General features: G+C 45.2%; 1 protein-coding gene across 3 annotated transcripts in view; it reads left to right on the top strand.

Moving 5' to 3' along the window:
* Positions 1–22,763, top strand: part of RCOR1 (REST corepressor 1) — a 139,717-nt gene that overhangs the window by 72,813 nt on the left and 44,141 nt on the right. Inside the window, exons 1-2 of one of the 3 annotated variants that reach the window (XM_089778345.1) lie at positions 2,333–2,789; positions 4,484–4,567. The exons of 1 other annotated variant lie outside the window; for it this stretch is intronic. In XM_089778345.1, the coding sequence (XP_089634471.1) occupies positions 2,615–2,789; positions 4,484–4,567 (259 nt within the window). In that variant the 5' untranslated portion in view covers positions 2,333–2,614. Of the gene's footprint in view, positions 1–2,332; positions 2,790–4,483; positions 4,568–22,763 lie in introns of those variants that run through there. One more of the 3 variants, XM_075926532.2, reaches the window with a different exon arrangement.

The raw sequence follows: 22,763 nt of genomic DNA, 5'->3' as shown, positions 1-22,763 counted from the left end.
CACAGTTACTCGCTTACAAAAATAAACACATTTTAACACCCTTAGTAGTGGTAGAGTTGGAGCCATCCCGGAGCTGTCTGTGGGGGAGAAATCTGAAAAGTTGGGTTGAATATGCAGGGAGGAAGTGAAGGCTGTAGAAAGAAGGTCGTGGTGTCATCTGTTCCCCTCAAACCCACATCCGTGCCCCCCATGTTTGTCCCAGCCCTTCAAAACTATTCCTACTGTTCTGCATCTTTCTTCAGCTCCTTAGTCTGTGGGCCCCATCCTGATGCCTGCCTCTTTTTGGGGAGGAGGGCTGAAGAAGGGGAACCAGGCTGAATCAGACAGGCAGGGAAAGAAGAGTGAGGGGGTGATGCAGGCACAGTGAAGGGGTTTAACATACACATACAGTGTGTTCTGTGAGTGGAAGGAGCTGCATGCAAAGGAGGGGGAGAGCTGGGTTGTGGTGGTGTGAAATTCTTTCCCTTGGGGGAAAAAAATCTGAACCTCAAAAGCACTTGATCACTGTTAATGCAGAGTTAGGCCTAGTCCAGTGGTTTTCAGTGTATTTTTTTTCATTTGCAGACCCCTTAAAAATTTCAAATGGAGATACAGACCCCACTAGAAATCTTAAACCTAGTCTGTAGACCTCCAAGGGTCCAGGGTTGAAAACCACTGTTCTGTGGTAGTAACAATCTTCGTGGGCCATTTAGACATAGTACGCAGATCTCTGGAGGTCTGCTGACCATGAGTTGAAACTCTCCCTGGCCCAGTCTACCCCTAACACTTAATTCAACCTAGCTATGTCAACAGACCTGTGACTGTCTCTCAACACCCCTAGCAATAGTCTTGTGAATGGCATCTGGCAGGGTGCCTAGTTCTGAAGAAGGCGGCAGTGCAGAAGTAAGAGTAGCATGATATATGGCGGGGGGCAGGCTTTGTCAGAACTTGAAATATTTTCAAAGGGGGACCCAGCCAAAAAAAAAAAAAAACCAAAATTGAGAACCCCTGACTTACTCCACACTAGGTAGAGACAGCCAGGCTGACAGAATAACTCTTCCATTGACCTAGCTATCAGCTTTTGGAGAGGTGGGACTGGCCCCGCTCTCCCTGTAGCACCTGAGTATTTGAAATGTATCATAGCCCCAGCCCTGCTCTTGTATATTTCAAAAGGAAGCTGCCTGGGGCCAGCAAGGGCTCTTGTCCATTTCAAAAGCAGAACTGCAGCAGAAGCTGCACAAGCAGAGACTGCGTCAGTCTCTGCTTGTGCCGTTTCCCACTGTGCCTCTACCTCCCCAGTCTCCTGTGGAAATGGTGCTGGGAGGAACCGGCTTTTAAGCTGGCTCCCCCCAGCATTGGCTCCTGCTCTTCCCTGCCCCACTTTTCTGTGCCTCTCTGATAAAGGCAGCAGGGGGAAGGTGATGGTGGAGGAGAAGTGACTAGTCTCATCACTAGTCGACTATATCTGATAAGCCTCTGCTTATTGGATAGTTGACTAGTGGCCCACATCTCTAGTAGGGAGGTGGGTTGAATCCTTCCTGGGCCGAGTGGATAGAAGTGTCTACATAGTTGCAGTAGGGTAAACGTACCCTCAAGGTAGCACCTTCCGTAATTACTGAGGGTGCTGGACTATCAGAAGGGGGGGCTATGAAGGGTCTGGAGTGGGAGGGGACGCTACCCCAGACCTCTCATAGCCCCCCCTTACGATAGTCTGGCTCTGCCCCAGGCGTCCCTGATTCATCCGCTGCAGGTCAGTTTCAGCAGCAGCTGAATCGGGGATGCCTGCAATAGAGCAGCTGGGGTGCTGCCGGGTTGGTCCCGCAGTGCCGAGGGGCGGCGCTACAGCACCAACCCAGCAGCACTGCAGCTGCTCTTGGGGACGCCTGGGACAGAGCAGCTAGGGTACTGCCCGGTTGGTCCCGTAGCGCTGCCCCTCTTGGGGAGCTGCTCTGCCCGGGACTTCCTGGAATCAGCCGCTGATCTGTTTCAGCAGCGGCTGACTTGGGGACCCCTGGGGCAGAGCAGCTGGCGTCCTGCCGGGTTGGTCCCGCAGTGCCGAGGGGCGGCGCTACGGGACCAACCCGGCAGCACGCCAGGTGCTCTGCTCCCAGCTTCCTCGATTCAGCTGCTGGTCAGTTTCAGCAGCAGCTGAATGGGGGAAGCCTGTCCGGCTGCCCCAGCACTTCCGGGTTCCTGATGGTGTTGGACCATCAGGAGTCCCGGAGCATTGGATGCCGGACTAATGGAGTTTTACTGTACTAAGGTGTTTTCAGAGGCTTTACGTTTAGCTACTCTGCATGTTCTGGAGAGGTACAAGGCACGAGGGGGCAACCTTAACTCTAACTCTGCTCTTTTTGGCATTTAAGCAATTGACTCCTGAATCCTAACTTGACAAAATACAGCTGAATACAGACTTTTTGGGTGTAGCTGACTGTCATTGCTTAAAGTAAACCGTAATGGGAGTCTCTCCTTGTGCATTTATTTGTATATCCTTAAATAATGTGAGGCCATCTTTAGATATACTTTCGTGCAATGCTAGTTTTGTTCAAAATCCAATTACTGCCATTTTACATTAAAATGTTTGTATTGTCTCTCTAGAACATCCCATCGCCACCCTGTCATTCTATTCCACAGAATGTTTTCTCCTCTTTTTGCAGTTCCCAGCCCCACTTTTTGCCTAATGTGGAAAGTCTTGAAAACATGTACTGCTCACAGTATTCCAAGGCAGAGTCTTCAGGATACTTGGAATTTGAAGGTGTCTGGAAAGAGTCAGTTGCCAATCTCCTTAAAATGCCAGAGAAAAGGAAAAGGTCATTAATTTCTCAGAATCTTCATGGCAGAACAGAGAAAAAACTTTCTTGCATAAATGGGGTATAGCGTAGGGATAATGCAAATGTGAAAGCATCCAGACAATTGAGAGTAAAAATAATTGGTATCTTTGCATTAAATTAAAGGTTAATAACATGCAAGTTTTAAAAATGGTATTAATGGGATTTAAGCAGTTACCTGAAAACGTAACTCAGGTTTGCTGTCTAATGCCCAGTTAAGGAGAGGCAATGTTAAAAATCAGTGCAGCCTGAGTGGTGAAATCATTAAGGATCATTGCATGCACCCACCAAATGTTTTGATGTAGCCTGTTGCAGCACCATGTTTCCTTTGACATAACTCTATCTCTACTGCATGCATTGTAAAAGTAGATCCTGTTCTGACTTCACACGCTTGGTACCTTAGGGTAGGGTCTCTTTTCACTGCTCCTCATTACTAAGGGTATGTCTGCATTGGGGAGAGAAAAAAAATGAAGCAATGATTTGCAGCCCAAGTCTACAGACTCAGGCTTGGGGAACTAAAAATAGAGTAGCTGTTCTGCTCAGGTTCTGAAACCCAGGGAGGGGAGTCACTTCAGAGCTTGAGGCCTGGTCTAAGTGGGAGCATTTACACCACTACTATTTTTAGCCCCACAGTCTGTAGCCCTGAGCTGTAAGACTTGCTGATGCAGAGAGTAGTTCAATACACATGTACCCTAAGAATTTCTTTTCACGAACTTTGTGTTTATAGATCATAAATCAGATTGGGGCAAGGCTATATGACATTCTATATATGAAGCACTGTGCATCTTTAACACTCCATGAAGGTTTTTCAATATGAATAATAATGCCCAGCACTCACAGATAACTAGATAATGAGAGTATTGCTCTTAGTGATAGTGTTGCCAGTTCTAGTAATGGATATAACTGCATGTCCTGACTCAGAGCAGGGTTTTTGGTACTGCTCTTCCCATTTTGTATGTCTACTTATGATAACTCTCATACCCTAGCTGGCTAATGGTGTAAGGAATTGAACAGCTGACCATCAATAATTCACTGTACACAAACTTGTGGTGATGTTCATATCACTTTTTCTGAAACCCAACATGCATGTGGCTTTGAATGAACTATTTTAATGCACTATATCAGCAACTGTTTATTGTGATAGACATATATGAACAGAGCCATTTTCCTATTTAGAGTATAATGGTATAATCAAAGGCACATATCCTAATATCCATGACATCAAGTATGAAATGTAATTGTGGAAATATGTTGTTCCTTCCAACTAACTGGAGGAGGGCTTAAGGTAACTAACAGGGATTTGCAGAAAATCCTAGAATGTTCTTCATTCTACATGTCTATTCTCAGCTAACTACACAAGGAAGGGACCAGGCAGAAGTGAAATAAGTATGTTGATGTAGAAATGTTAACAAACTGTGGAATTAAAAATTTTTGCATGAAAGAGGATGAATATACTTCCTCTCTCGCACTGAATTAAGAGCGATGCATAGAAGAGACAAATAGAGATATTTGGTGTAAGGGAGGTGGAGAGAGGGAGGAAGGCTTTTAATCTTGTTAGACTAACTAAAAGCTAGGCAGCAAGTCACTTTTGTACCCAGTTTGCTTCTGTACTAGTGAGCGATCAAAAACTTGAATCTATTTTTAACTTTGCTGCATATATTTTTTTTTTCCTCAAGCCAAACTTACAAGGCGCTGTCAGGAGAGAGAGAACCTTGGTATGCTGGTCTGGTCACCCAATCAGAATCTGTCAGAGGCTAAATGTAAGTCTGTTTTGAGTTCCTGGTTTTAAGTTATTCAGTTTAAGTGAATATACCTTTTACAGCAGAGATTGCTCACGCAAGTATGATCGTCTCGGTATGCTTCAAAACAAATTTGGGAATTTTTAATAAGTGCCATACATGGGATTTTGTTCCTTGCTAGGCAGCTGACCAGAGCGCCATATCCGTTGGAGAGGAAAAAAGACCCCTTATAACTGCCATCTCTGGCATGAATTTTTGAGGCTCTTGATCAGCAACTTGTGATCTTTTGATCATATGCTTCAAGTGCTGTAAAAGGTAGCAGAAATAATATTTCTGATGCCAGAAGGAGAGGCATTTGTGGGAGTGGGTGGAAAAAAAGTTATCGCAACCCCCACAAAAATCCTCGATAACCCCAAATTTGGAACTCAAGTTAATGTGGGAACTACTAAAATGTCTTTGATTTACATTGTAACCTGAATGTGTGCCTGGGAACAGGTTTCCAAAGGTCATGGCAGAACTACTGGTAGAAAAGTCTAATTGTGGCACGCTGCACTTCCTGAAGAATTACAGCATCTTTAACATAGCTGGCGTTGACATGGAAACTCTCTTAAATAACCCCCTCCAGTTTGTTTTAATTTAACTTGCTGCGCTGAATTCAAGCACAGGACCAGAAGCAAAGAACTAAGGGTGCTGCTCCCTCAGTGGTCATGGCCCAATTGTTTGTCCCTTCTTTTCACTGGATGCATCAGGATAGTACCTCACAAGGCAGCTGAAGGCTTGCTGAAGATTCAGCATGCAAAAGATGGCAGTATAGATAATATAATGGATTGGGTGTAGGACTGATGATATCATGGGTGGGATGAGTTGTGCTGTGTGACTCCTGCATTGGAGAAGATGTTTCTCAGGTTGCACATTTGTAAAAGCTGGTTGATGCTTTAAAATCTACTTCCTCCCCCTGTGGTGTGGTGAGACTGGCCACTAGTGGACTTTGTATTCCTATTTGTGAGTCCTGGAGTCATTTCTCCCCTTTCTTATATGGGTGGGTGGGTGGGGCTGTGTGGGGAGTGGGTGTCGTGAGGAGTTTGCAGATGGAATCTTTAGCAAACTACTAAATTCCAGAGGAGAGCCTGGGAAGAAACAGTACATTTGTTTCCAAGTACATGGCTTCAGAGATAGGGAATTTTAACATTGTAATTTTTAGCCCCTTGTTGATGGGTGTGGTGAGTGAAAGTGTAGGTGGGTGTCACTGTTATCAACTGTAGAAAGGTCCAATAGAATATAATACATGTGAATTACCCTCCATGGGAATGAGTGACTCTGTCCAAGACCTTGCATCTTTGGAGCAATGAATGTCTAGGACCTTTCTCCTTTCAAATTCATACTAGTGAACTTTGTGTCTGACCATATAGCAATTTAATGATATTGATTTCCAGGGCAACTTCCCATGATTCTCAACAGTACAAAATCTAAATTGGCTCTGTATTGTTCCTGCTCTTCTTCCCTCCCCCATGGAGTTTACAGTGCTGGAGAATGGTATCTTGTACCATTCTCCCATGCAGTGTGGACACTGTCCCCACTAAGGACTTAATTGCAGCAATTCTATACAGAATTGCTTTTTATTGTAGGGCTTCTTGACATGAAGGGTGTGTATGACTGAAAAGTCAGGGCTGTGAGGCTGGCTTAGATCATTCTTTAGCATCTGCGCAGTTCTACCTTGGCTCATGTTCAAGGGCCCCAGCTCGCACCTGCTCTTACACACAATCTTACTGCTGAAGGCTTGTTTAAACTACAGGAAAAACTGTTGAGGGACCGGGTTACAATCATCGTCCCTTGACTTAATTCCATTTTAGGGTATAATAGTTGACTTGGTACATTCTTGCTCTGTCCAAATCTTTAGCACAGGTCTGTTAAAACAGTCATGCCACATATACTTGAAGGTGTAACACTGTTTAACCATTCTGGAGGAATATATTGTAATGGGATTCCATGAAGTGGTGGCCGTTGTAATGTTTTTGGCCCTGACTGCTATTTACTGACCCATTGGTAATTCTCATCCCTTGGCTTGTTAACCATAATCCAGGGAGTCAATTTTTTTGCTCCTTTCACCCTCGGCCATGCACCACAAACTGAGTGCCGTCAATAAGGTGTGCACCTGATCCCCTTTGTTACAGTGTGTCACTGAGATGGTGGTACCCACTGGCAGTTTCATGAACAAAGAGTGAACAATACATTTTTTTATGCTCTGATAGACTAGAGCAAGAACAAAATCCCTCCAGTCTGCCCTAGGTCAGCTCCCAAATGTGGCTTAAAAATAGCCCCGTTTGTCTGCGTAGCTTTTGCCTAGTCAGTCCATTCCTCTGTGCTGTGTAGCCTATCCACACCTGATACAAAACCTTGTGCTCACACTCCTAGACCTTAAGAGATTTCTCTTAAGAATTGATTCAGCTGCAGGGAACTGCTCTGACCTCCATTGAGAAGCTGTTAATGGAGGCAGAGCTGGGGATGTTAGATCTCACTGGAGAGAGGTGGGGCCGAGCAAGGCATAGGAAGTAGATAGAACTAATCTGTTTGGCAGATGGGAGCTGAACCCAGGAACTGTGAGTTTTTTCTTTCCTTTGTGTGTTTATTTAATCTACCATGGGATATCAGGGCAGTGGTTCCTAAATTGTGAGGTGCAAGAGGGCACATAGCAGGGCCCATGCCAGCCTCCAGAAGGGGTGGGGAGGAAGCAACACCAGACCACAGCCCAGTCCTGCCCCCAGCTCCTCCTTCAACTCAATCTCCTGTGCTGAGCTACTGTGCGACAACAGAGGGGGACACAGATACATAGGTTCCATTACTGGTAAGGGGACATGCCCTTGGAAAAGTTTGGGCACTACTGGTCTCGAGAAATCTATTAGGGATGTTAAACATTGGTTAATTGAATAATTGATTAAACCCACAAATTCTTATTGGTTAATTGACTAGTCTCTAGTCCCAAGGGGTGGGGCTGGCAGCCACTGTGCTCCGTCCTCACTCCCAAGGAGCTCCTTACCACTCCATGCTGCTGCCTCTGTATCAGAGGCAGCAGTGCGGGGTACTAGATGGGAGCTGGTCTATGAGGAAACCAGTTTTAAAAACCAGCTCCCCTCACTGACCGATGACCGTTGCTCTGATAGAGGCAGCAGAGTGGGGTGGCAGCAACTGCTGTTGTGTGTGCGCGTGCGTGAGCTAGCTCCTGGACCTGGTGTGAGCCAGAACTGAAAGGGGACCTGCTCCCTCCCTCATAGCAAGCCAGGACTGAGCTGGGCTGCTGGCCAGCTTGCTAAACAATTTACTGGCAAGGTGGGGTGGAGGGAGGGAAATGCATGTAGTCTATAGCATTAACCTATAAGCTTTTGCTTATCAGTTAATCAACTACACTCTTAGGTCCCTACCCCTCAGTATCTAAAGACAGGCTGGCATGGTGAAACTATGTAGTATAGCAATGCCAATTACTTCACTGGGCTTTACCACAATAATACTGGGCTAGTCTGAAACAGAGATATAATCGAGTAACTGGTTATCTGGTAAGCTTCATTCTTACTAGGTGATGCTTTTTGGTAACCAGTTAAGTCGCCCTGCTAGGCTGGAGTGGTGTCCAGCCCACGATGCAGTGCAGTATGCCCTGCCTGGCTGGGCCCACCGCGGGCTCTAGTGGTCTCCACCCGTGATGCAACTTGCTAGTTAACTGGTTAAACGTAGTTTAACTGGTTATTATTAATAGGATTTTACATACCTAGTTTGAAAATTAGGAAGCATTGGCTTGTTCCAGCAGTCTCTGAGGAATATAAATTAATCAGGTTAATGGCCCAATCATGGTGATAATCTTTATGGGCCTGAATGTGACCCACAGTGGAAAAGCTGCCTTCACTTGCTACTTTATTATTTTTAATGACTCTCTCCAAAGTCCATCCTGCTTTCATTTCCACACACATCTGGTTTTTTTTAAAATTTTTTAAAAACTATTAAAATATAGAAGAACGTCTCCCTCTTCTCCTTCCTTTGTTTGGCTGCTGTTGTCAAGATTTCTTGAGAGTGTGGAAAACGGTATCCCATGAAGTTGTAAACTCTGGGGTAACTAAAGTGGAAAGAAATGCACATGCATTACACATGCTCCAGCATTCTTATACCCTGATCGCAGTGGCCTCTGATCTTGTCACACACGTGGCTGAGCTGCATCCACATAGCCAGGGCTGCATTATGACTTTCCTGGGCCCTAGGCACTTTTGCCTTCGTGGGCCCCTTCCTCCATATAAAAATAATTTTTAAATAACTTTAAATACTTCAACATTTCATTTTTTTTCTGTTGTAGGCAAAATTTAATAGATTTTCTTTGACCCTAAAAGTTTGGGTTTTTTTTCTGATTTTAAAAGAAATTAAAACACTTTCGTGGGCCCCTAAAAATATTGTGGGCCCTAGGCACTGTGCCTACTGTGCCTAATAGATAAGTCGGCCCTGCACATGGCAGGTCCCCTCCACCCCCGCCCCGAGCCACCAGCTATATGTGTCTGCACCTTCTTCCCTGCCTAAGTGCATTAGCATTGGTAAATTCTGGGAAAACCTGGACACTGTCCTGTTGTTTCTTTCGGGGAGCAGAGTGCCTGTTGCATGTGCCTGCAGAGATGAACTTGCAGTGCCAGGAACCATGCTCACTAGGGTACCATAATGCACAGAGGGTTGTGGGGAGGCTAGCCTGGCTAAACTAGTTACAGAAGCACGATTCTGCAATCCTATTGGCAGTGCAAAATAAGTGTGGTGAATTGGTCCTGGGAAGACAGCTATGCGCCAGTCTAGGCCCTGGTGGGGAGGAGAGTTTTTAATTGACATTAAATATTAACCATGTGCTCTCTGGACTTGATGTTAGGAGCTAACATGCAGCTTACTCATTACAGACTCCATCAGTAGTAGTTAGAGGCTGATGCTAAAAGTGGCCTTTGTTGGCCATGCATTTGGGTCAGGGAGAGCTGTAATTTGGTTTGCATCTTGTGACCTTATTGTTCGGGCTGTTGAGGGAGGTTACTGAGGCCCTCCAGCAAACAGCAGGTGAGGAGACGGAAAGATTATGTATGCATCAGGAGCCAGGACCCCATTGTGCTAGGCCAGAGGCGGGCAAGATACGGTCTGCAGGATGGAGTTGGCCAGCACCTGCCCCTGTGGCAGGGGGCAGTGCCGATCAAAGTGACTAGCTGCTCTGTGGGGAGGAAGGGAGAGGTTTTAGCACACTGTCTCTGCCCCCCCTCAGCAAAATATCTCAGTTCTTATTGGTCAGAAACTGAGTGAGAGCAGTGCAGCACAACTTGTGATTGGCCAGTATGATTATGCTTCTAATACTAAGGGTTTTAGAATATGATGCTCCTTGGAATAAATTGCCAAGGGAGGTGGTGGAATCTCCCTCTGGAGATATTTAAGAACAGGTTAGATAGACATCTGTCAGGGATGGTGTAGACGGAGCTTGGTCCTGCCTTGAGGGCGGGGGGCTGGACTCGATGACCTCTCGAGGTCCCTTCCAGTCCTATTATTCTATGATTCTATGATCAATTTAAAATAGCCTTGATCTGAATTTTGTTAACCTAAAATGGATAACTGACAGATTAGAGGAGAAAATACCTGTTTCTTTTTTAGGGGATTGAGTGCTTTTGACAGCCCTGTGTATAGCTGGTTTTCACTGTGTTTTCTCTGCAAGATCAGTGGCTTGGCTATGCAAAGGCATCTAACCTCATGGGTGTGTGTTTGTCTTTGCAAAGCTGTGCTGAAATCAACAAAGGTCTGTAGAGACATGGCTCTCTAGGCAAGATCAGGCAATAGTCTGCTCCCACTTTCTTTTGGGGAGGATGTGGGGTGTCTGTCTTGCAGCACAGTGAAAGGAGTATAAAACACGCAAAGACAGGGAGGCTCTGGGGAAGGTAGTACTATAACCCAGTACTTTTTTGGGGGGGAAAGGGCGGGGGGGGGGGGAATTAACAAGGCTTCAAATTGACAATGTTCCTTTAAGTAGTTGGAATTAATACTTCAAAGATGGCACGAGAAATCTTTAAAACATTAGACTTGTGTCTTTTTATGAGTGTCTCATGGTGGATAAAGATGACCTGAAAGATTAGTTTTTCTGTGTTTTTTTTCTACTTGTTTTTAACCATAGCTTAACTACTTATGACCATGCTGTTTATGCCTTCCCTTCCTGTTCCCCGACTAACATCAGTCTGTTGGCTCCTCACAGTGACATCTAAAAAAGATTAATAGAAAGGCTTGTATTTATTCCTAATCCGAATTTCAGAGTACTCTGTGAACCTGGCAGGCGTAAAGCTTGGACACACATACAATAGTTGCTGCAAGAAAATACTAATTCATAAATCTGAAAACAAGATAAACGAAGTTTAGTTTAACATTCACTAGGAGTTTAGTTGTAGAAATGTTATCCTAGTATCTGCCATTTATTGGCAGAAGCAATTGCAGCAGATATGTAAATACCCAAAAGAGAGACTGGAAGGATAAAGGGAAAATGCTAATGAACCTGGTTTCTCTCATTAAACGGGGGTAAGTTCATGTTTACAAATGATTGTATTGTGGGAGGAAAGGGAAATAATACTGCAAACACCAAAAGAGCAACCTCTCAATTTCAAAGGTTAAGACATTCCAAATAAGAATCTGGGATAGATACAAAAGCCTAAGAAGCTGGGGTTTTTTTGTTCATAAGCCACCATGTGGCGTTTGCTGGCTGCTGCAGTGTTAAGTGAAATCTCAGCTCTGTTCTTTCATCATTATTACTGCAGATTGGTGTCTCTGGAGTCAAAACATAAATTTCAGTTAGGATTTTAATTTAACCCTTTCAGTGATGCATCTGGTTCAGAAATGGTTCAAGTGGTAGCCAGGAAAGTAATGGAGTGAAAGCTCTCTTGAGCTTATTTGATCAATAAAACAAAATATGCAGTGGGCTTGAATTTGAAGGATTCAGGGGTGTATGCCTGTGGGTGGTGTCTTCAGAATGCCATGCTGCCCAGAAGGAGCTTTGGTCTCTAGATCTCATGTCTGGAAGAGGCAGTCAGCTTCTCCATATAGTTTGCTCAGAGCCACTTGTGCTTGATTGGAGTACAGGGCGCTGCAATGGGATGCATATGCAGTGCTGCATATTCCTGGTCTCACACTGCTTCTAACAAGTGGCTGGTTTACGAATGATGGAATGCGAGGGTGCACCAAGAACAGGCATCTGGGCTAGAAAAGTATGTTTCCTAATCGTGCCTGCCCGGTGCGCTCCTGTGGAATGAAGGTTTCATAAATTTTCCTACAATAGCTTGGTTTTCTGAAACACTTCCTTTCCCTGTGCAGTGGAAGTGTTAGCTTAAGCAAGGCACTCTTATTGCCATGTCATGCAGACTTGCTAAAAGCGGTGACCCATGGTGCGCTACTCACTGCTAGGGATGGTGCCTACTTCTGCCTGTTCTGGGGATTAGCGTTGCAAGGTCGACGCCCCTTCCTGCAATTGCATGCCATTTCTCCGCCTCCCTCTCTCAGCCTGCTGCTCCTCTCTCTTCCTGAGCTGCTGCTGCCTCTTCTTGACTCAGCCCTCCAGCTAGGTCACTAGGCATGTGTCCATTGTGTCAATTTTCAACAGTCTGTGGCAGTATCACTCACTGCCTGATGGTTCTGTGTCTTCTGCAGCTGGCAGTGGAACCCGGGCCCACCCTCTACTCCTGGTTCTTGCTCAAGGATGCGTTGCATCAGTGGTACTCAGACTTCGATGGTCCAGGAGCCACATTAGAGCCAGCATTACTTAAGAGCCACAGTACTGTGAATTCATTGTTTCATTTACTTTAGTAATCTATAGTTATATTTTGAACAGTATGACAGACCTACACACACAAGCGGGATGTATCATTTGATGATTTCCCGTTCTGTTCATTTCCTCTGAAGTATTAGGCATTTGCTGTTGTAAGGAGACATGGATACTGGACATTGGCCTGAACCAATGGGGCCATTTTTATATTGAGATTGACCAAGTAGTCTTACTTTATCAATTACAATTGATAATTAACACAGTAAAAGCATCCTGATTGGTTAATAATTAAATCACACATCATTTTAATATCCTGTCCTGCAAAGAGCCACAGGAGAAGCATTAAAGAGCCATTTGCCACTCCCAAGCCTCAGTCTAAGGATCACTGCTGTACATAGTAGCCAAGGGCATGTTCTTTCTAGCCCTTACTCCTTTCCCCTGAGCTCTTTACTTACTTTTTTGTCCTCTCTGCCCCCATACGCCCCTTGCCAGCTTCACTTCTCCCTCTTCCCAGGGAGCAACTGCATGCTACTTGTCTCTCAGCCCCAAACACATCTTCCACCCCCTCCTTCCATCCCACCAGGAGTTATTGCACCTTATTTCTCAACTACTGCTTCCAAATTCCTGTATTTAGTCATCTGTCCCAGCTGGGCTCCCTCCCTGAGTCAGTTTGCTTAGCCTCTGAGTTGTGGTCTGTCAGTCAGTTAGCTCCATTACCCATCTACGTTTAATCCACCCCATCACAAGGTGGGTTTGAGACTTCATTAATAAGCTAGCTGCCACCTTGAATCCTTTGTATAGTTGTGCTCTTATTGCTGCTTTTACCAAGGCAATTGAAACAATATTAGCAATAGAGGGGAAACTTTTCTAGGGGAAAAGCATTGGGATGGTGTAACATGTATGTGAATACCAGTAATGTGATAGTATAGTAACAGTACTGGGGAAGTAGTGTGGCTGTAAGCCATAACCTGAAATGCATTTGAGAGTAGTCCCAAATGGGTTGTGTAAGTTGTAGGACCACTATTGCAAGAACTATTCCAAACTGCAGCTTCAGCTTGGGCATAGCCCTGTGATGAGCTGAGCAGTCAGTTCTTATTAACTTGAATGGCAATTAAAGGCCCTGAACATCTGAAGAGTAGGCCTTTTACCAAGGAGCTCCTGCTTTCTGCTGTGTCTGGAGGAAAGGGAGTCAGCGTTAAGGGTGCCGCAACAGGTTTGGTTTCAGACCTCAAGAACTGGTTAGTCACCAAGTGCAATAACAGCTGAAACTTATGTGAGCAGTGTTTAGGCACAGAGGAGAGAAAGCTACTATGGAGTAAGTTCTTTACTCTGGAATGTGTAAGGATGTAGTAGTCACTGTATAACGAATTGTTGAGTCCCTGTTATAGCTTAAAACCATCTTTGAGGTGATCATGCTAATTCAGGAGGCAATGCAGCTGAAATATTTCAAGAATGCATATGTCCCTTATCTCATCTTGGTACTCATTACTCTTACTTATTTTTATAACTAGCAACCACCTCTACTAACTCTTCTGTTCTCCCGCCTTCCCACAGGAGACAGAAGATCTCCAGTGCCTTTTCTGAATTATTTTTGAAAATTTCCATTTTAAAAACACACTGTCTTGTGGTGGTAATTCATTGTAATCACCAGAAAAATGTGTCATTGTTGGGAGTTGAACCTCCCACCTCGTGTGTTAAAAGTATGAGCCAGTACCACTTGACCTAATGGGCTAATGCTGTTGCAGGATCTCCACCGTTGTTCATTGGATAGTTGATAGGATAGTCAACTACTTGCTTCTCTCACACCCTCCCCTTGCTGCCTTTATCAAATAGCGGCAGCAAGGGGAGAGAGAGAAGAGGGAGGTATGCGAGAGTGCAGCACTGCACAGAGCCCGGGGTGAGCCGCTCCATGCGGCGCTGCCACTTTGAAATGCCATAAGGAGCTTGGGGTCATCTGGGGACTCCCCAGCTGATCCCAGACTCCCTGTGGTGCTGCCACTTTGAAATGCTGCAGGGAGCCCTGCATTGGGCTCCTCGTGGCATTTCAAAACCGCAGCGCCCCGTGAAGCCCAAGATCAGCCAGGGAGCCCCGGGTTCCACATGGTGCTTTCGCCTTAAAGTGAAGCATCAGCCTAGGGCTGTTATACTTCAAAGGCGGAGGCTCCCTATCAACTATTCAATTAGCCAGTCACTCGATACTTAACATCTTTATTGGGGTCCTTCCACTAGATGGAGATGGAACACACTGAAGCAGGGGTCCGCAACCTGTGGCTTGCAACGGACCCAGATGTAGCTATTTTGAAGCCCAGCCCTCCCTCAGCAAAACAATCCAGACAGATGCAGCAGGGAGCCCCCAGGCAGCCTCCTGTGCTCGCCCTGTCCCCGCACACCATGCAGAAACGCTGTTGCAGGGGCCCTTTGTTTTTCACACACTGTGAGCCTGGGAGGGAGCGGGAGGCTCCCACCCCCAGCACAATCCCATGGGCTGTTTCTGGCCAATGGAAGCTGCCTGTTTAAGAACAGGCAGCACGGGAAGCACCAATTCCCCTTCCCTCAGACTCTTAGTCACCAAGCACATGGAGAGGCAGCCAATGGGTGGTGGCAGGGGAGGTTCCTGCTGGAGAAACGTGCTGAACTGTTGGCCTGAAGTCTCACTGGTAAAGTGTCCCAGTTTCTGGCACCCCAGAGCTTGTTTCTGGCACCCCAGTCTCTCCTTCCATCCAGCCCTCTGCCCACCACTCTGGTCCCCCTACTCCACAAACCCAAACTCTCTGCCCCCCTCCTGAGCCCATACGCCCCCTCCCACACACTGCAACCCAGTCCCCTGCCCCAAGTCACATAACCCTCCTGCCCTATGTCACAATACAAACTAGGGATGTTAAATATCAGTTAATTGAATAGTCGAGTAACCTCATTAATTTTTATCGGTTAGTTAATTACACTCTATAGTTCCTGGGGGTGGGACCAGCAGGCAGTGTGCTCCAGTCTCACTCCCGAGGAACTCCCTGCTACTCTGCGCTGCTGCCTCTGCATCAGAGGCAGCAGCATGGGATGTCAAGCAGGAGATGGTCTGCGAGGGGAGCCAGTTTAAAAACCAGCTCTCCCCTCGTAGACCTGTTGCCCTGTGCTGCAGCCTCTGATAAAGAGGCAGCAGTGTGGAGTGGCAGCAACCCCTGTCTGAAGGGAATCTGAGCTCCGGGCTGCTAATACACTTTAAATGCTGAGAGTTGCAGCACAGGTAGGTCCCAGACCTGTCACAAACCAGAACTGAGCCGGGCTGCTGGCCAGCCTGCTTAAAAAATTAACTGGCAAGGGAGGGAGAAGGAAATGCATGTAGTCCATAGCATTATTATGTAAGCTTTTACTTATTGGTTAATCAACTACACTATTTCACCCCTAATACAACACAGGCGTTTGTAATTCCCTGCCCTAGGTCATAACTGTACCCCAGTCCCATGCCTCTGGTCACTTACTTCACCCAAACTCAATGGCCCCAAAGCAAAAAAGGTTCCCCACCCCTGCCATAAATAAAGACAATGTTGAAACCTTTTGTGTTGGGCATATTTTACTTTGTTTAAAAATGAAGCCTGGCCAACAGCATCTGGCTGCAGCATCATAACACTCTGGCACCCTACACCCAAACCTGAGCCCATCATACACCTGACCCGCCTACCCTAAGCCCCTCATATCCCCCAGTTCCCTGCCATAACACTCCAGCACCCCAAGCATACCCCAAGCTTGTTCCCTGAACCCATCACCCATCCAACCCCCCTGCCCTGAGCCCCTTATACACCTCAACTCAGACTCCTGCACCTCCACATCCCCAGTCCGCTGCTATAAGATTGACAGAAGACAGACTGAATGCGTGCATGAAGCTGGATTTGACCAATTATGATGTAAACTTAAAAGAAATGTGTGAAAAGATGCAGCAGCAGAAGTCCCATTAAATAAAGCCCATGAGTACAATGTTTCATTTATGCTGCTATTAATCATTATGTCAATGATCAGTAATATTAAGTTGTATATTCTCAGTCATGCAGTTGGGCATTCTTATATGGCCTTTTGTTGACCACTTGTTCTGAATTTTGATGTAGCTCTTCGGTATGAAAAGGCTGCCTACCCCTGCACTGAAGAGTGAGTTAGACATGGAGTTGTAATTGGGCTTTTAATATTGATATCATCCTTATGCATATTTTTAAATCCATATCTCCTGAAGATATGGCACTAATCTTTGGGTTGCCAGCTAACAAAGCATAGATGTCATCTGAGGTCTTGGTATGCAAGCTACAACTTCACTGTAACTAGCTTTCCAATCTCTCTACACAATGTTCTCGGAGTTCAGATTTACTATTCAAGATTAGGCTGTAATCAAATGCAGAAGTGGATATATGAAGTGTTAATAACATCTCCTCTCAGGCCCATCTGCTCTGGGAAAATCAACTTGGTGCTGTCCCTCTAATATAGTTAAGACAATACTTCCAATTCTTCCCACTTTAGCAAGATGATATTAATGAAATATTCTAGTGTTAGGGTATACTCCAGTCCTGTATGGTGTGGCCTGGTAGCAGTTTCATGCTGATATATTCAGATTCTCAAGGAAATATCAGGGCACTTATGTCGCACACATCATATCTGTCTTCCTCTTTTTTAAAACTCTTATCATAGATTCCTTCCTTCATCAACTTACTCTTCATGCACAATAGATGCATTATCTAATTCACTCCTTACTTAAAACGGAGCCTCCCAGATTGGCACAGCAGAACTGATTTGAGAAGGCTGCTCACTGATTCTTGGCCCTTGCAATCAGGAGTGCTAATGGCATCGCTCTGTCTGAATGCCTCAAATGTGATCGGAAGGGCCCTGCCTAAACCAGTTCTGAGAATTGTTTACTTGTGAATGCAGAAGGAGCAAAACTGTCTTCAGCAGCATAATACAATCTGTGGTCAAGGCTATGTTCCCTTCCTGTATCCAACTTGGCTCCATCAAGTCTGTATCATGCTTTATTGAATGGTGCTAGAAATTTTGCCCAGACAACTCTAGTGGTTACAGATGGTAGCTCAAGTTTTCAGTGGGTCTATGGGTGCTGAGAACCATTGTCTGTAACGTGTCATTTCCCTTAGTTTAGGATGGAGTGTGAGGGGGTGGACTACAAAAAGAACATGTTCTGGTGAATACACCGCTTTTCACTCTGGTTCTTCTGCTCTGGCTTCTGTGAAGTTGTAACCAGCCAATTTCCATCTGCAGACTTTTGTCTTCTCAAAGCTTGTGGTGTGTTGCTGTCACTACATGGTCTGCCTTCCAGCAGTCATGGCTATAGGCAGCTTCTTTGCATGATTCTGACTTGTCTTCCCCTTTCAGCCAAAGCAGTGAATAGTCCTGTTTCCCTTTTGCCTAAGTGACATTCTTCAAGGAGGTAGCTAGGAGACCAATTGTCCATTTCTCCGACTTTTGTACGGATTATAAAGGGTCAGCATGGTTCCACGCTTTAGTGACAAGCATTTTTTATCAGCAACAATAATGAGCTGTAATTTAACCTCATGGCAAGTCCACTCCTACATGCCCTTTTCCTTCCTATGCACCACGTACGCACGCGCGCACACACACACACCTACCTCCACCCATGCTCTGGGACAATAGAATTATTCCAGGAGCTATTTATGACTCTCCTACAATGCCTTTAGCAGCTGGTGTTCTAGGTCTGATTGGACCTGAAATACTTGTCGTTGGAAAGCTCTTGTCTAAACTTTTGTGAAAATCCAGCTGAGGAAGGGGAGTGGGATAAACTAGACCCACATGGGAGAGATTTTGAACCATGTGCCCAAGTTTGAATCTCACAACTTGGTTAGGCTTTCACTGGGAGAATGCCCTTATGTGCCTTTTAGGATGGACTGGTACTGATTGTACATAGCAGGTACTGACTTTGAGTGTTTTTCTTTGAGTGATTTTTCCCTTTGTGGAGACGACTTCAGGATGCACATGTGCTCTGTGTGGCCAGGACTGGAGATTTGTTTGTCTGATCCATGTACGTGCTCCTATTCTCCTAGTGCTCTCCACCAAGGTTGTGTAAAAAGGGGCTGCCAGACCCTTCCTTCTTATGGCCTAACATGGAGCTTCAGTGTTCATGCTGAATACTTCAGTATCTCTCTAAAAACAGTTTTTAAAATGTCTCTAAGCTGTGACCATAACTATAACATTTTAAGGGTTGAGCTCCCTATTTTTGAAACTCTTCCCCTGGGAGAGAGAGCCATTGATGTATGCTCCTCTTCTTCCCCTCCCCCCTTCCTTGACCTTCCAGCTGTTGTGGGGGGATGTGCCAAGGATCCCTAGCTTCAAAAATGGCATAAAGTGACATAGATCTTTCTCAGACATGGACTTCCATGACATCAGTCTGTACTGCGTGGGGGGAAACCCATGTCCCTTCCGGGTGCACTATCCTACAGGTTGTTCCCGAATAGAATTAAACAGTGGCGGGAATTTTTTATTGCAAATGTTTTGTGGACCCATGAAGGTGGGAACTACCTCTGAATTGGGGGGGGGGGGGAAGTGGAGGTGGGGGAGGGGACCCAGTGCTTCGGTCTGAAGAAGGAAAGAGGAGCCTGTCTTCTTTGGACCTAGGCCAGATGGGTGGGTGGGGGTGAGGGTCACAAGCCCATTGTAGAGGGAGGGGTCATGGTATTATCACCCTTACTTTAGTGCTACTGCCTTCAGAGCTGAGCTGCCGGGCAGGCAGCTGCCGGGCCGGCAGCTCTGAAGGCATTTCCCTAACCAGCAGCAATATGGAAGTAAGGGTGCCAATAGCATACCAGGCCACCCTCACTACTGCGCTGGACTCCCAGCAAGCAGACACCACTTCCTGGCTCCAGCAAGCAGACACCACTTCCTGGCTCCTCAACTCTGTACAATAGCCACAGTTCACAGGGGAGATCCAATTTCATAGTCGCTGACCATATTTTTTCCAGCCATGAATTTGGTAGGACCCTAACTATGACATAAGATTGCTCCAGTACTATGCAAAAGGGATCACTTCAGGGGCTTGAACCTGGGCAGAATATTGGGAGTCTCCAGGATCTCATAAGACAGAATACCTTTGCCCTCCCAAATACCCACTGGTATCCAGCATTCTGGGGTGTGGTATCAAAAGATTGAGATCCTGCAGTGTCCTGAAAGATCCAAAATATCTACCTTATGAGACAAGGGACCCAATGGGAACTAGAACTGTGAGGCTACGTCTACACTGCAGGCTTCTTGCACAAGAAGCTTTTTGTGGAAGAGAATGCCAGTCACTTCACATTCCCTGAAGAGGCCTAGGAAGCATCATAATCAGGCACCTTGCATTCCTTGGCATGGCATGTTCTGTAATGAGGCCATCCTGGAACCAGCCAGGACTCTTTGGTAGACACCAGTCAGATTTGCACCAGTATCCAAATGGTCTGAAAAATGAGTCAAGGTACCTATTCTCTCTCCTGTCTCCCAACTCCACCTAAAAGTCAGTGGTCCTCAAGCATAGCAGACAGAGGCAAGACTGGTCTCTGCTGCATGAGAAGGAAGCAGAGGATGGACCTCTTTGGGGGAGAGATGGATGCCTCAATGCTCAAAAAATTAGTCTCAAACTGTCAAATTCTGATGGCTAAATAGGATTTGGTCACATGACAAACTGGCAGCATCACTGATAAGGTGCCTTAAAACTTGAGACCAGTTTTGGATGAGAACAGCTAGTTTTGGGTCAGACCAAAGGTCCATTTAGCCCAGTATCCTGTCTTCCTACAGTGACTAATACCAGGTGCTCTAGAGGGAGTGAACAGAACAGGTAATCAAGTGACTCCTCCCCTGTTAACCATTGCCAGTCTCTGGTGAAGTCAACTGATAACAAGATTGTCCCTTCAGATTGCTGCAATCATGGGATGATTGTCTGTCTGTCTGTCTGTCTGTCTCTCTCTGTCTCTGGATCTCTGTAGACCCTCCCTGAGGTAGTGGAAAAAGTTAACCTTCAGCTTGCCTGGACAGAATCATGATCAACAGATGCATTACTAGGGACTGTCTTCTCAGTAGATGTCATCCAGTTGTCTTCCCTTTCTGTCCTTTTTTTGAAGGAGGGGGACTCCAATCAAGAGAGGATTCTTCTGGAGGAAGTAATTGCTCCTTAAACTGCAGTTGATGGAGCTAGCACCTCCAACAGTGAGGGGGATGGGAACTGTACTCTCTAATTCCTAATTCCCAAGAAAATAAAGGACTTGAGAGATCTGAACAGGTTTGTTCTCTGCATAAAGTTCAGAATGTTGACCCTGTCATCAGTTATCCCATCTCTAGATCCAGGCAGCTATTTCCTGGTCTTTGATCTCAAGTTGCCTCATTTCATGTGATGATTCATCCAGCGAATAGGAGATTCCTGAGACTTGTGACTGGCCTTTAACATTACCAGTAAAAGGTTTTCCCCTTGGGGCTCTTGAAGACAGTGAGCTGCCATTGGCAGTAGCAGCTTACTTCCCATGGTTTATCCTTACCTAGACTGTCTCTAGAAGGCACAGTCTTGCCAAGAAAGCGAAGAAGCAACTGCCGTGCTTCAACACCTATTCAAGAGGTTGGACGTCCGAGCAAATGTGGAGATTTCCACCTTAAACACTCACACTTGATCAAATAAATGGGGGCAACATTGTGTACCATTAGGGCCAGAGCATGCTTACTGGATATGTTCTGCATTGTTGGGATTGTACAGTGGAAGCATATGATCCCCAGGATGTCTGTCTGCTCTTGCTTGGAACTGTTTATGTGCTCACAATTACTTATGTGACTCAGTTTGCAAGGAAACTTGGTAGTCATGATTCTCCAAAGGGATTTAGACTCCAGGTTCCCCTACGTGGTGGGAGAACAGAGGAAGGAAATGTCAAAGTACCATTCAACTCCCCACTTCCAACAAAAACTATAACCACAGACAAGTCTCAGGGATAGCTGTGTTAGTCTGTATCTGCAAAAACAGTGAGGAGTCCCGTGGCATCTTAAAGACTAACAGATTTATTTAGGCATAAACTTCTGTGGAGAAAAGCCACTTGGTCAGATGCATCTGATGAAGTATTCTTTATCCAGGAAAACTTATGCCCAAATTAATTGGCTAGTCTTTAAGATGCCACGGGACTCCTTGTTGTATAATCAGGGACTCCTTCATAGGTTGAGCTATGGATACCTCAGCATTTTCAGTATTCCCTTGTTCTTCTCTATATTTACAATACCTTGCGCTAGCTACTGAGATTATTTAATGGCAAATATTCCTTGCCACTTACCCTAGACCTAGTGTACACAAGACAAGTTTTGCTCGTGTGGCCATACTGACAAATCTTCCTAGTGTAGACTTAGTTATAGGGCCAACATAATGCTTTTGCCAGCAGAGCTTTTACAGGTTTAAGTTATATTTCCCTATCTTGCAGCTGCGTTGTGAAGACTGAAGTGTTTTGAGACCCGATGAAAAGAACTGTGTAAGAGAGGTGATATTACACTGACAAAACATTCTTTGCAGCTATAACTGTCTCCTGTTACTATAACAGCATTGTTAGTCACAGCCTTGTTGCCACCACTGTACCAACAAAAGTTTTTTCCACTTTTGTATAGTTCAGATATTAGTTCTGTAAAGTAAAACTCTGACTATCTGTTCTAATTGAGACTGTGGCAGATTGGATAAGCAAAAATCTCAATCAACTGAAGAATGGGTGATGGGGTGCTAGTGGAAACCTCAGGTGAGCTACATTTCCTGATTCAGTTTTGTTGCAGGTATTGTTACAGACCTACTTGCAGATAAATTACCAAAATAAACTGTCATGATTATATTGTATTATTTTGATAAACATGTAAAATTTGAAATATTGTGGGCAGAATTTTTAAATTTTTGGTGCAGGATTACCCTAGGATTACTTTAAACAAGTTATTTTTTTTAATTGCCATTTCTCCCTTTTTTTTGCGGGTCTCTTTCAAATGCTTTTTGTCTGTTTCCTTTTTAAAATGTTTTGTGGCCACAAGGTGGCATAATTGCTTTACTAAAGGTCTGTGCTGCAGTTTGGCCAATACTAGGAGATGCAGCAATGCTGTTGTTCATTTTTATAGCAATGAGGGTTTTTTGTTTATTTCTGTCACGTTTTGGACTTGAACATTTATTTCACATTTTTGTGTATGAAAGATTCACATTTGATTTATTATAAAGAATTGATTTATTTTGCATTTCTTTTTGGTGGAGGAGGGAAAAAAAATCTACAGCTACTATCAAAATCTTACACGTTCTAGCATTGATCAAGCAGTGTGAAGCACATTACAGCAGGCTGCTCAAGCTGCTGCTGTGTCCTCATTTCACCCTGTTCTCTCAGGGTATTACATCACGTAGTATGCAAAGTGTTCAGAGTCTCCTGCAGTACCTCAGTAGAAGGGGTGAATTGAGGTGAGAGTCGC

The sequence above is a fragment of the Pelodiscus sinensis genome, chromosome 5 (assembly GCF_052426305.1).
Source record: "Pelodiscus sinensis isolate ZL-2025 chromosome 5, ASM5242630v1, whole genome shotgun sequence".
Taxonomy (NCBI): domain Eukaryota; kingdom Metazoa; phylum Chordata; order Testudines; family Trionychidae; genus Pelodiscus; species Pelodiscus sinensis.
Note: the sequence above shows the minus strand (reverse complement) of the source record. Positions and strands in the feature narration are given on the sequence as shown.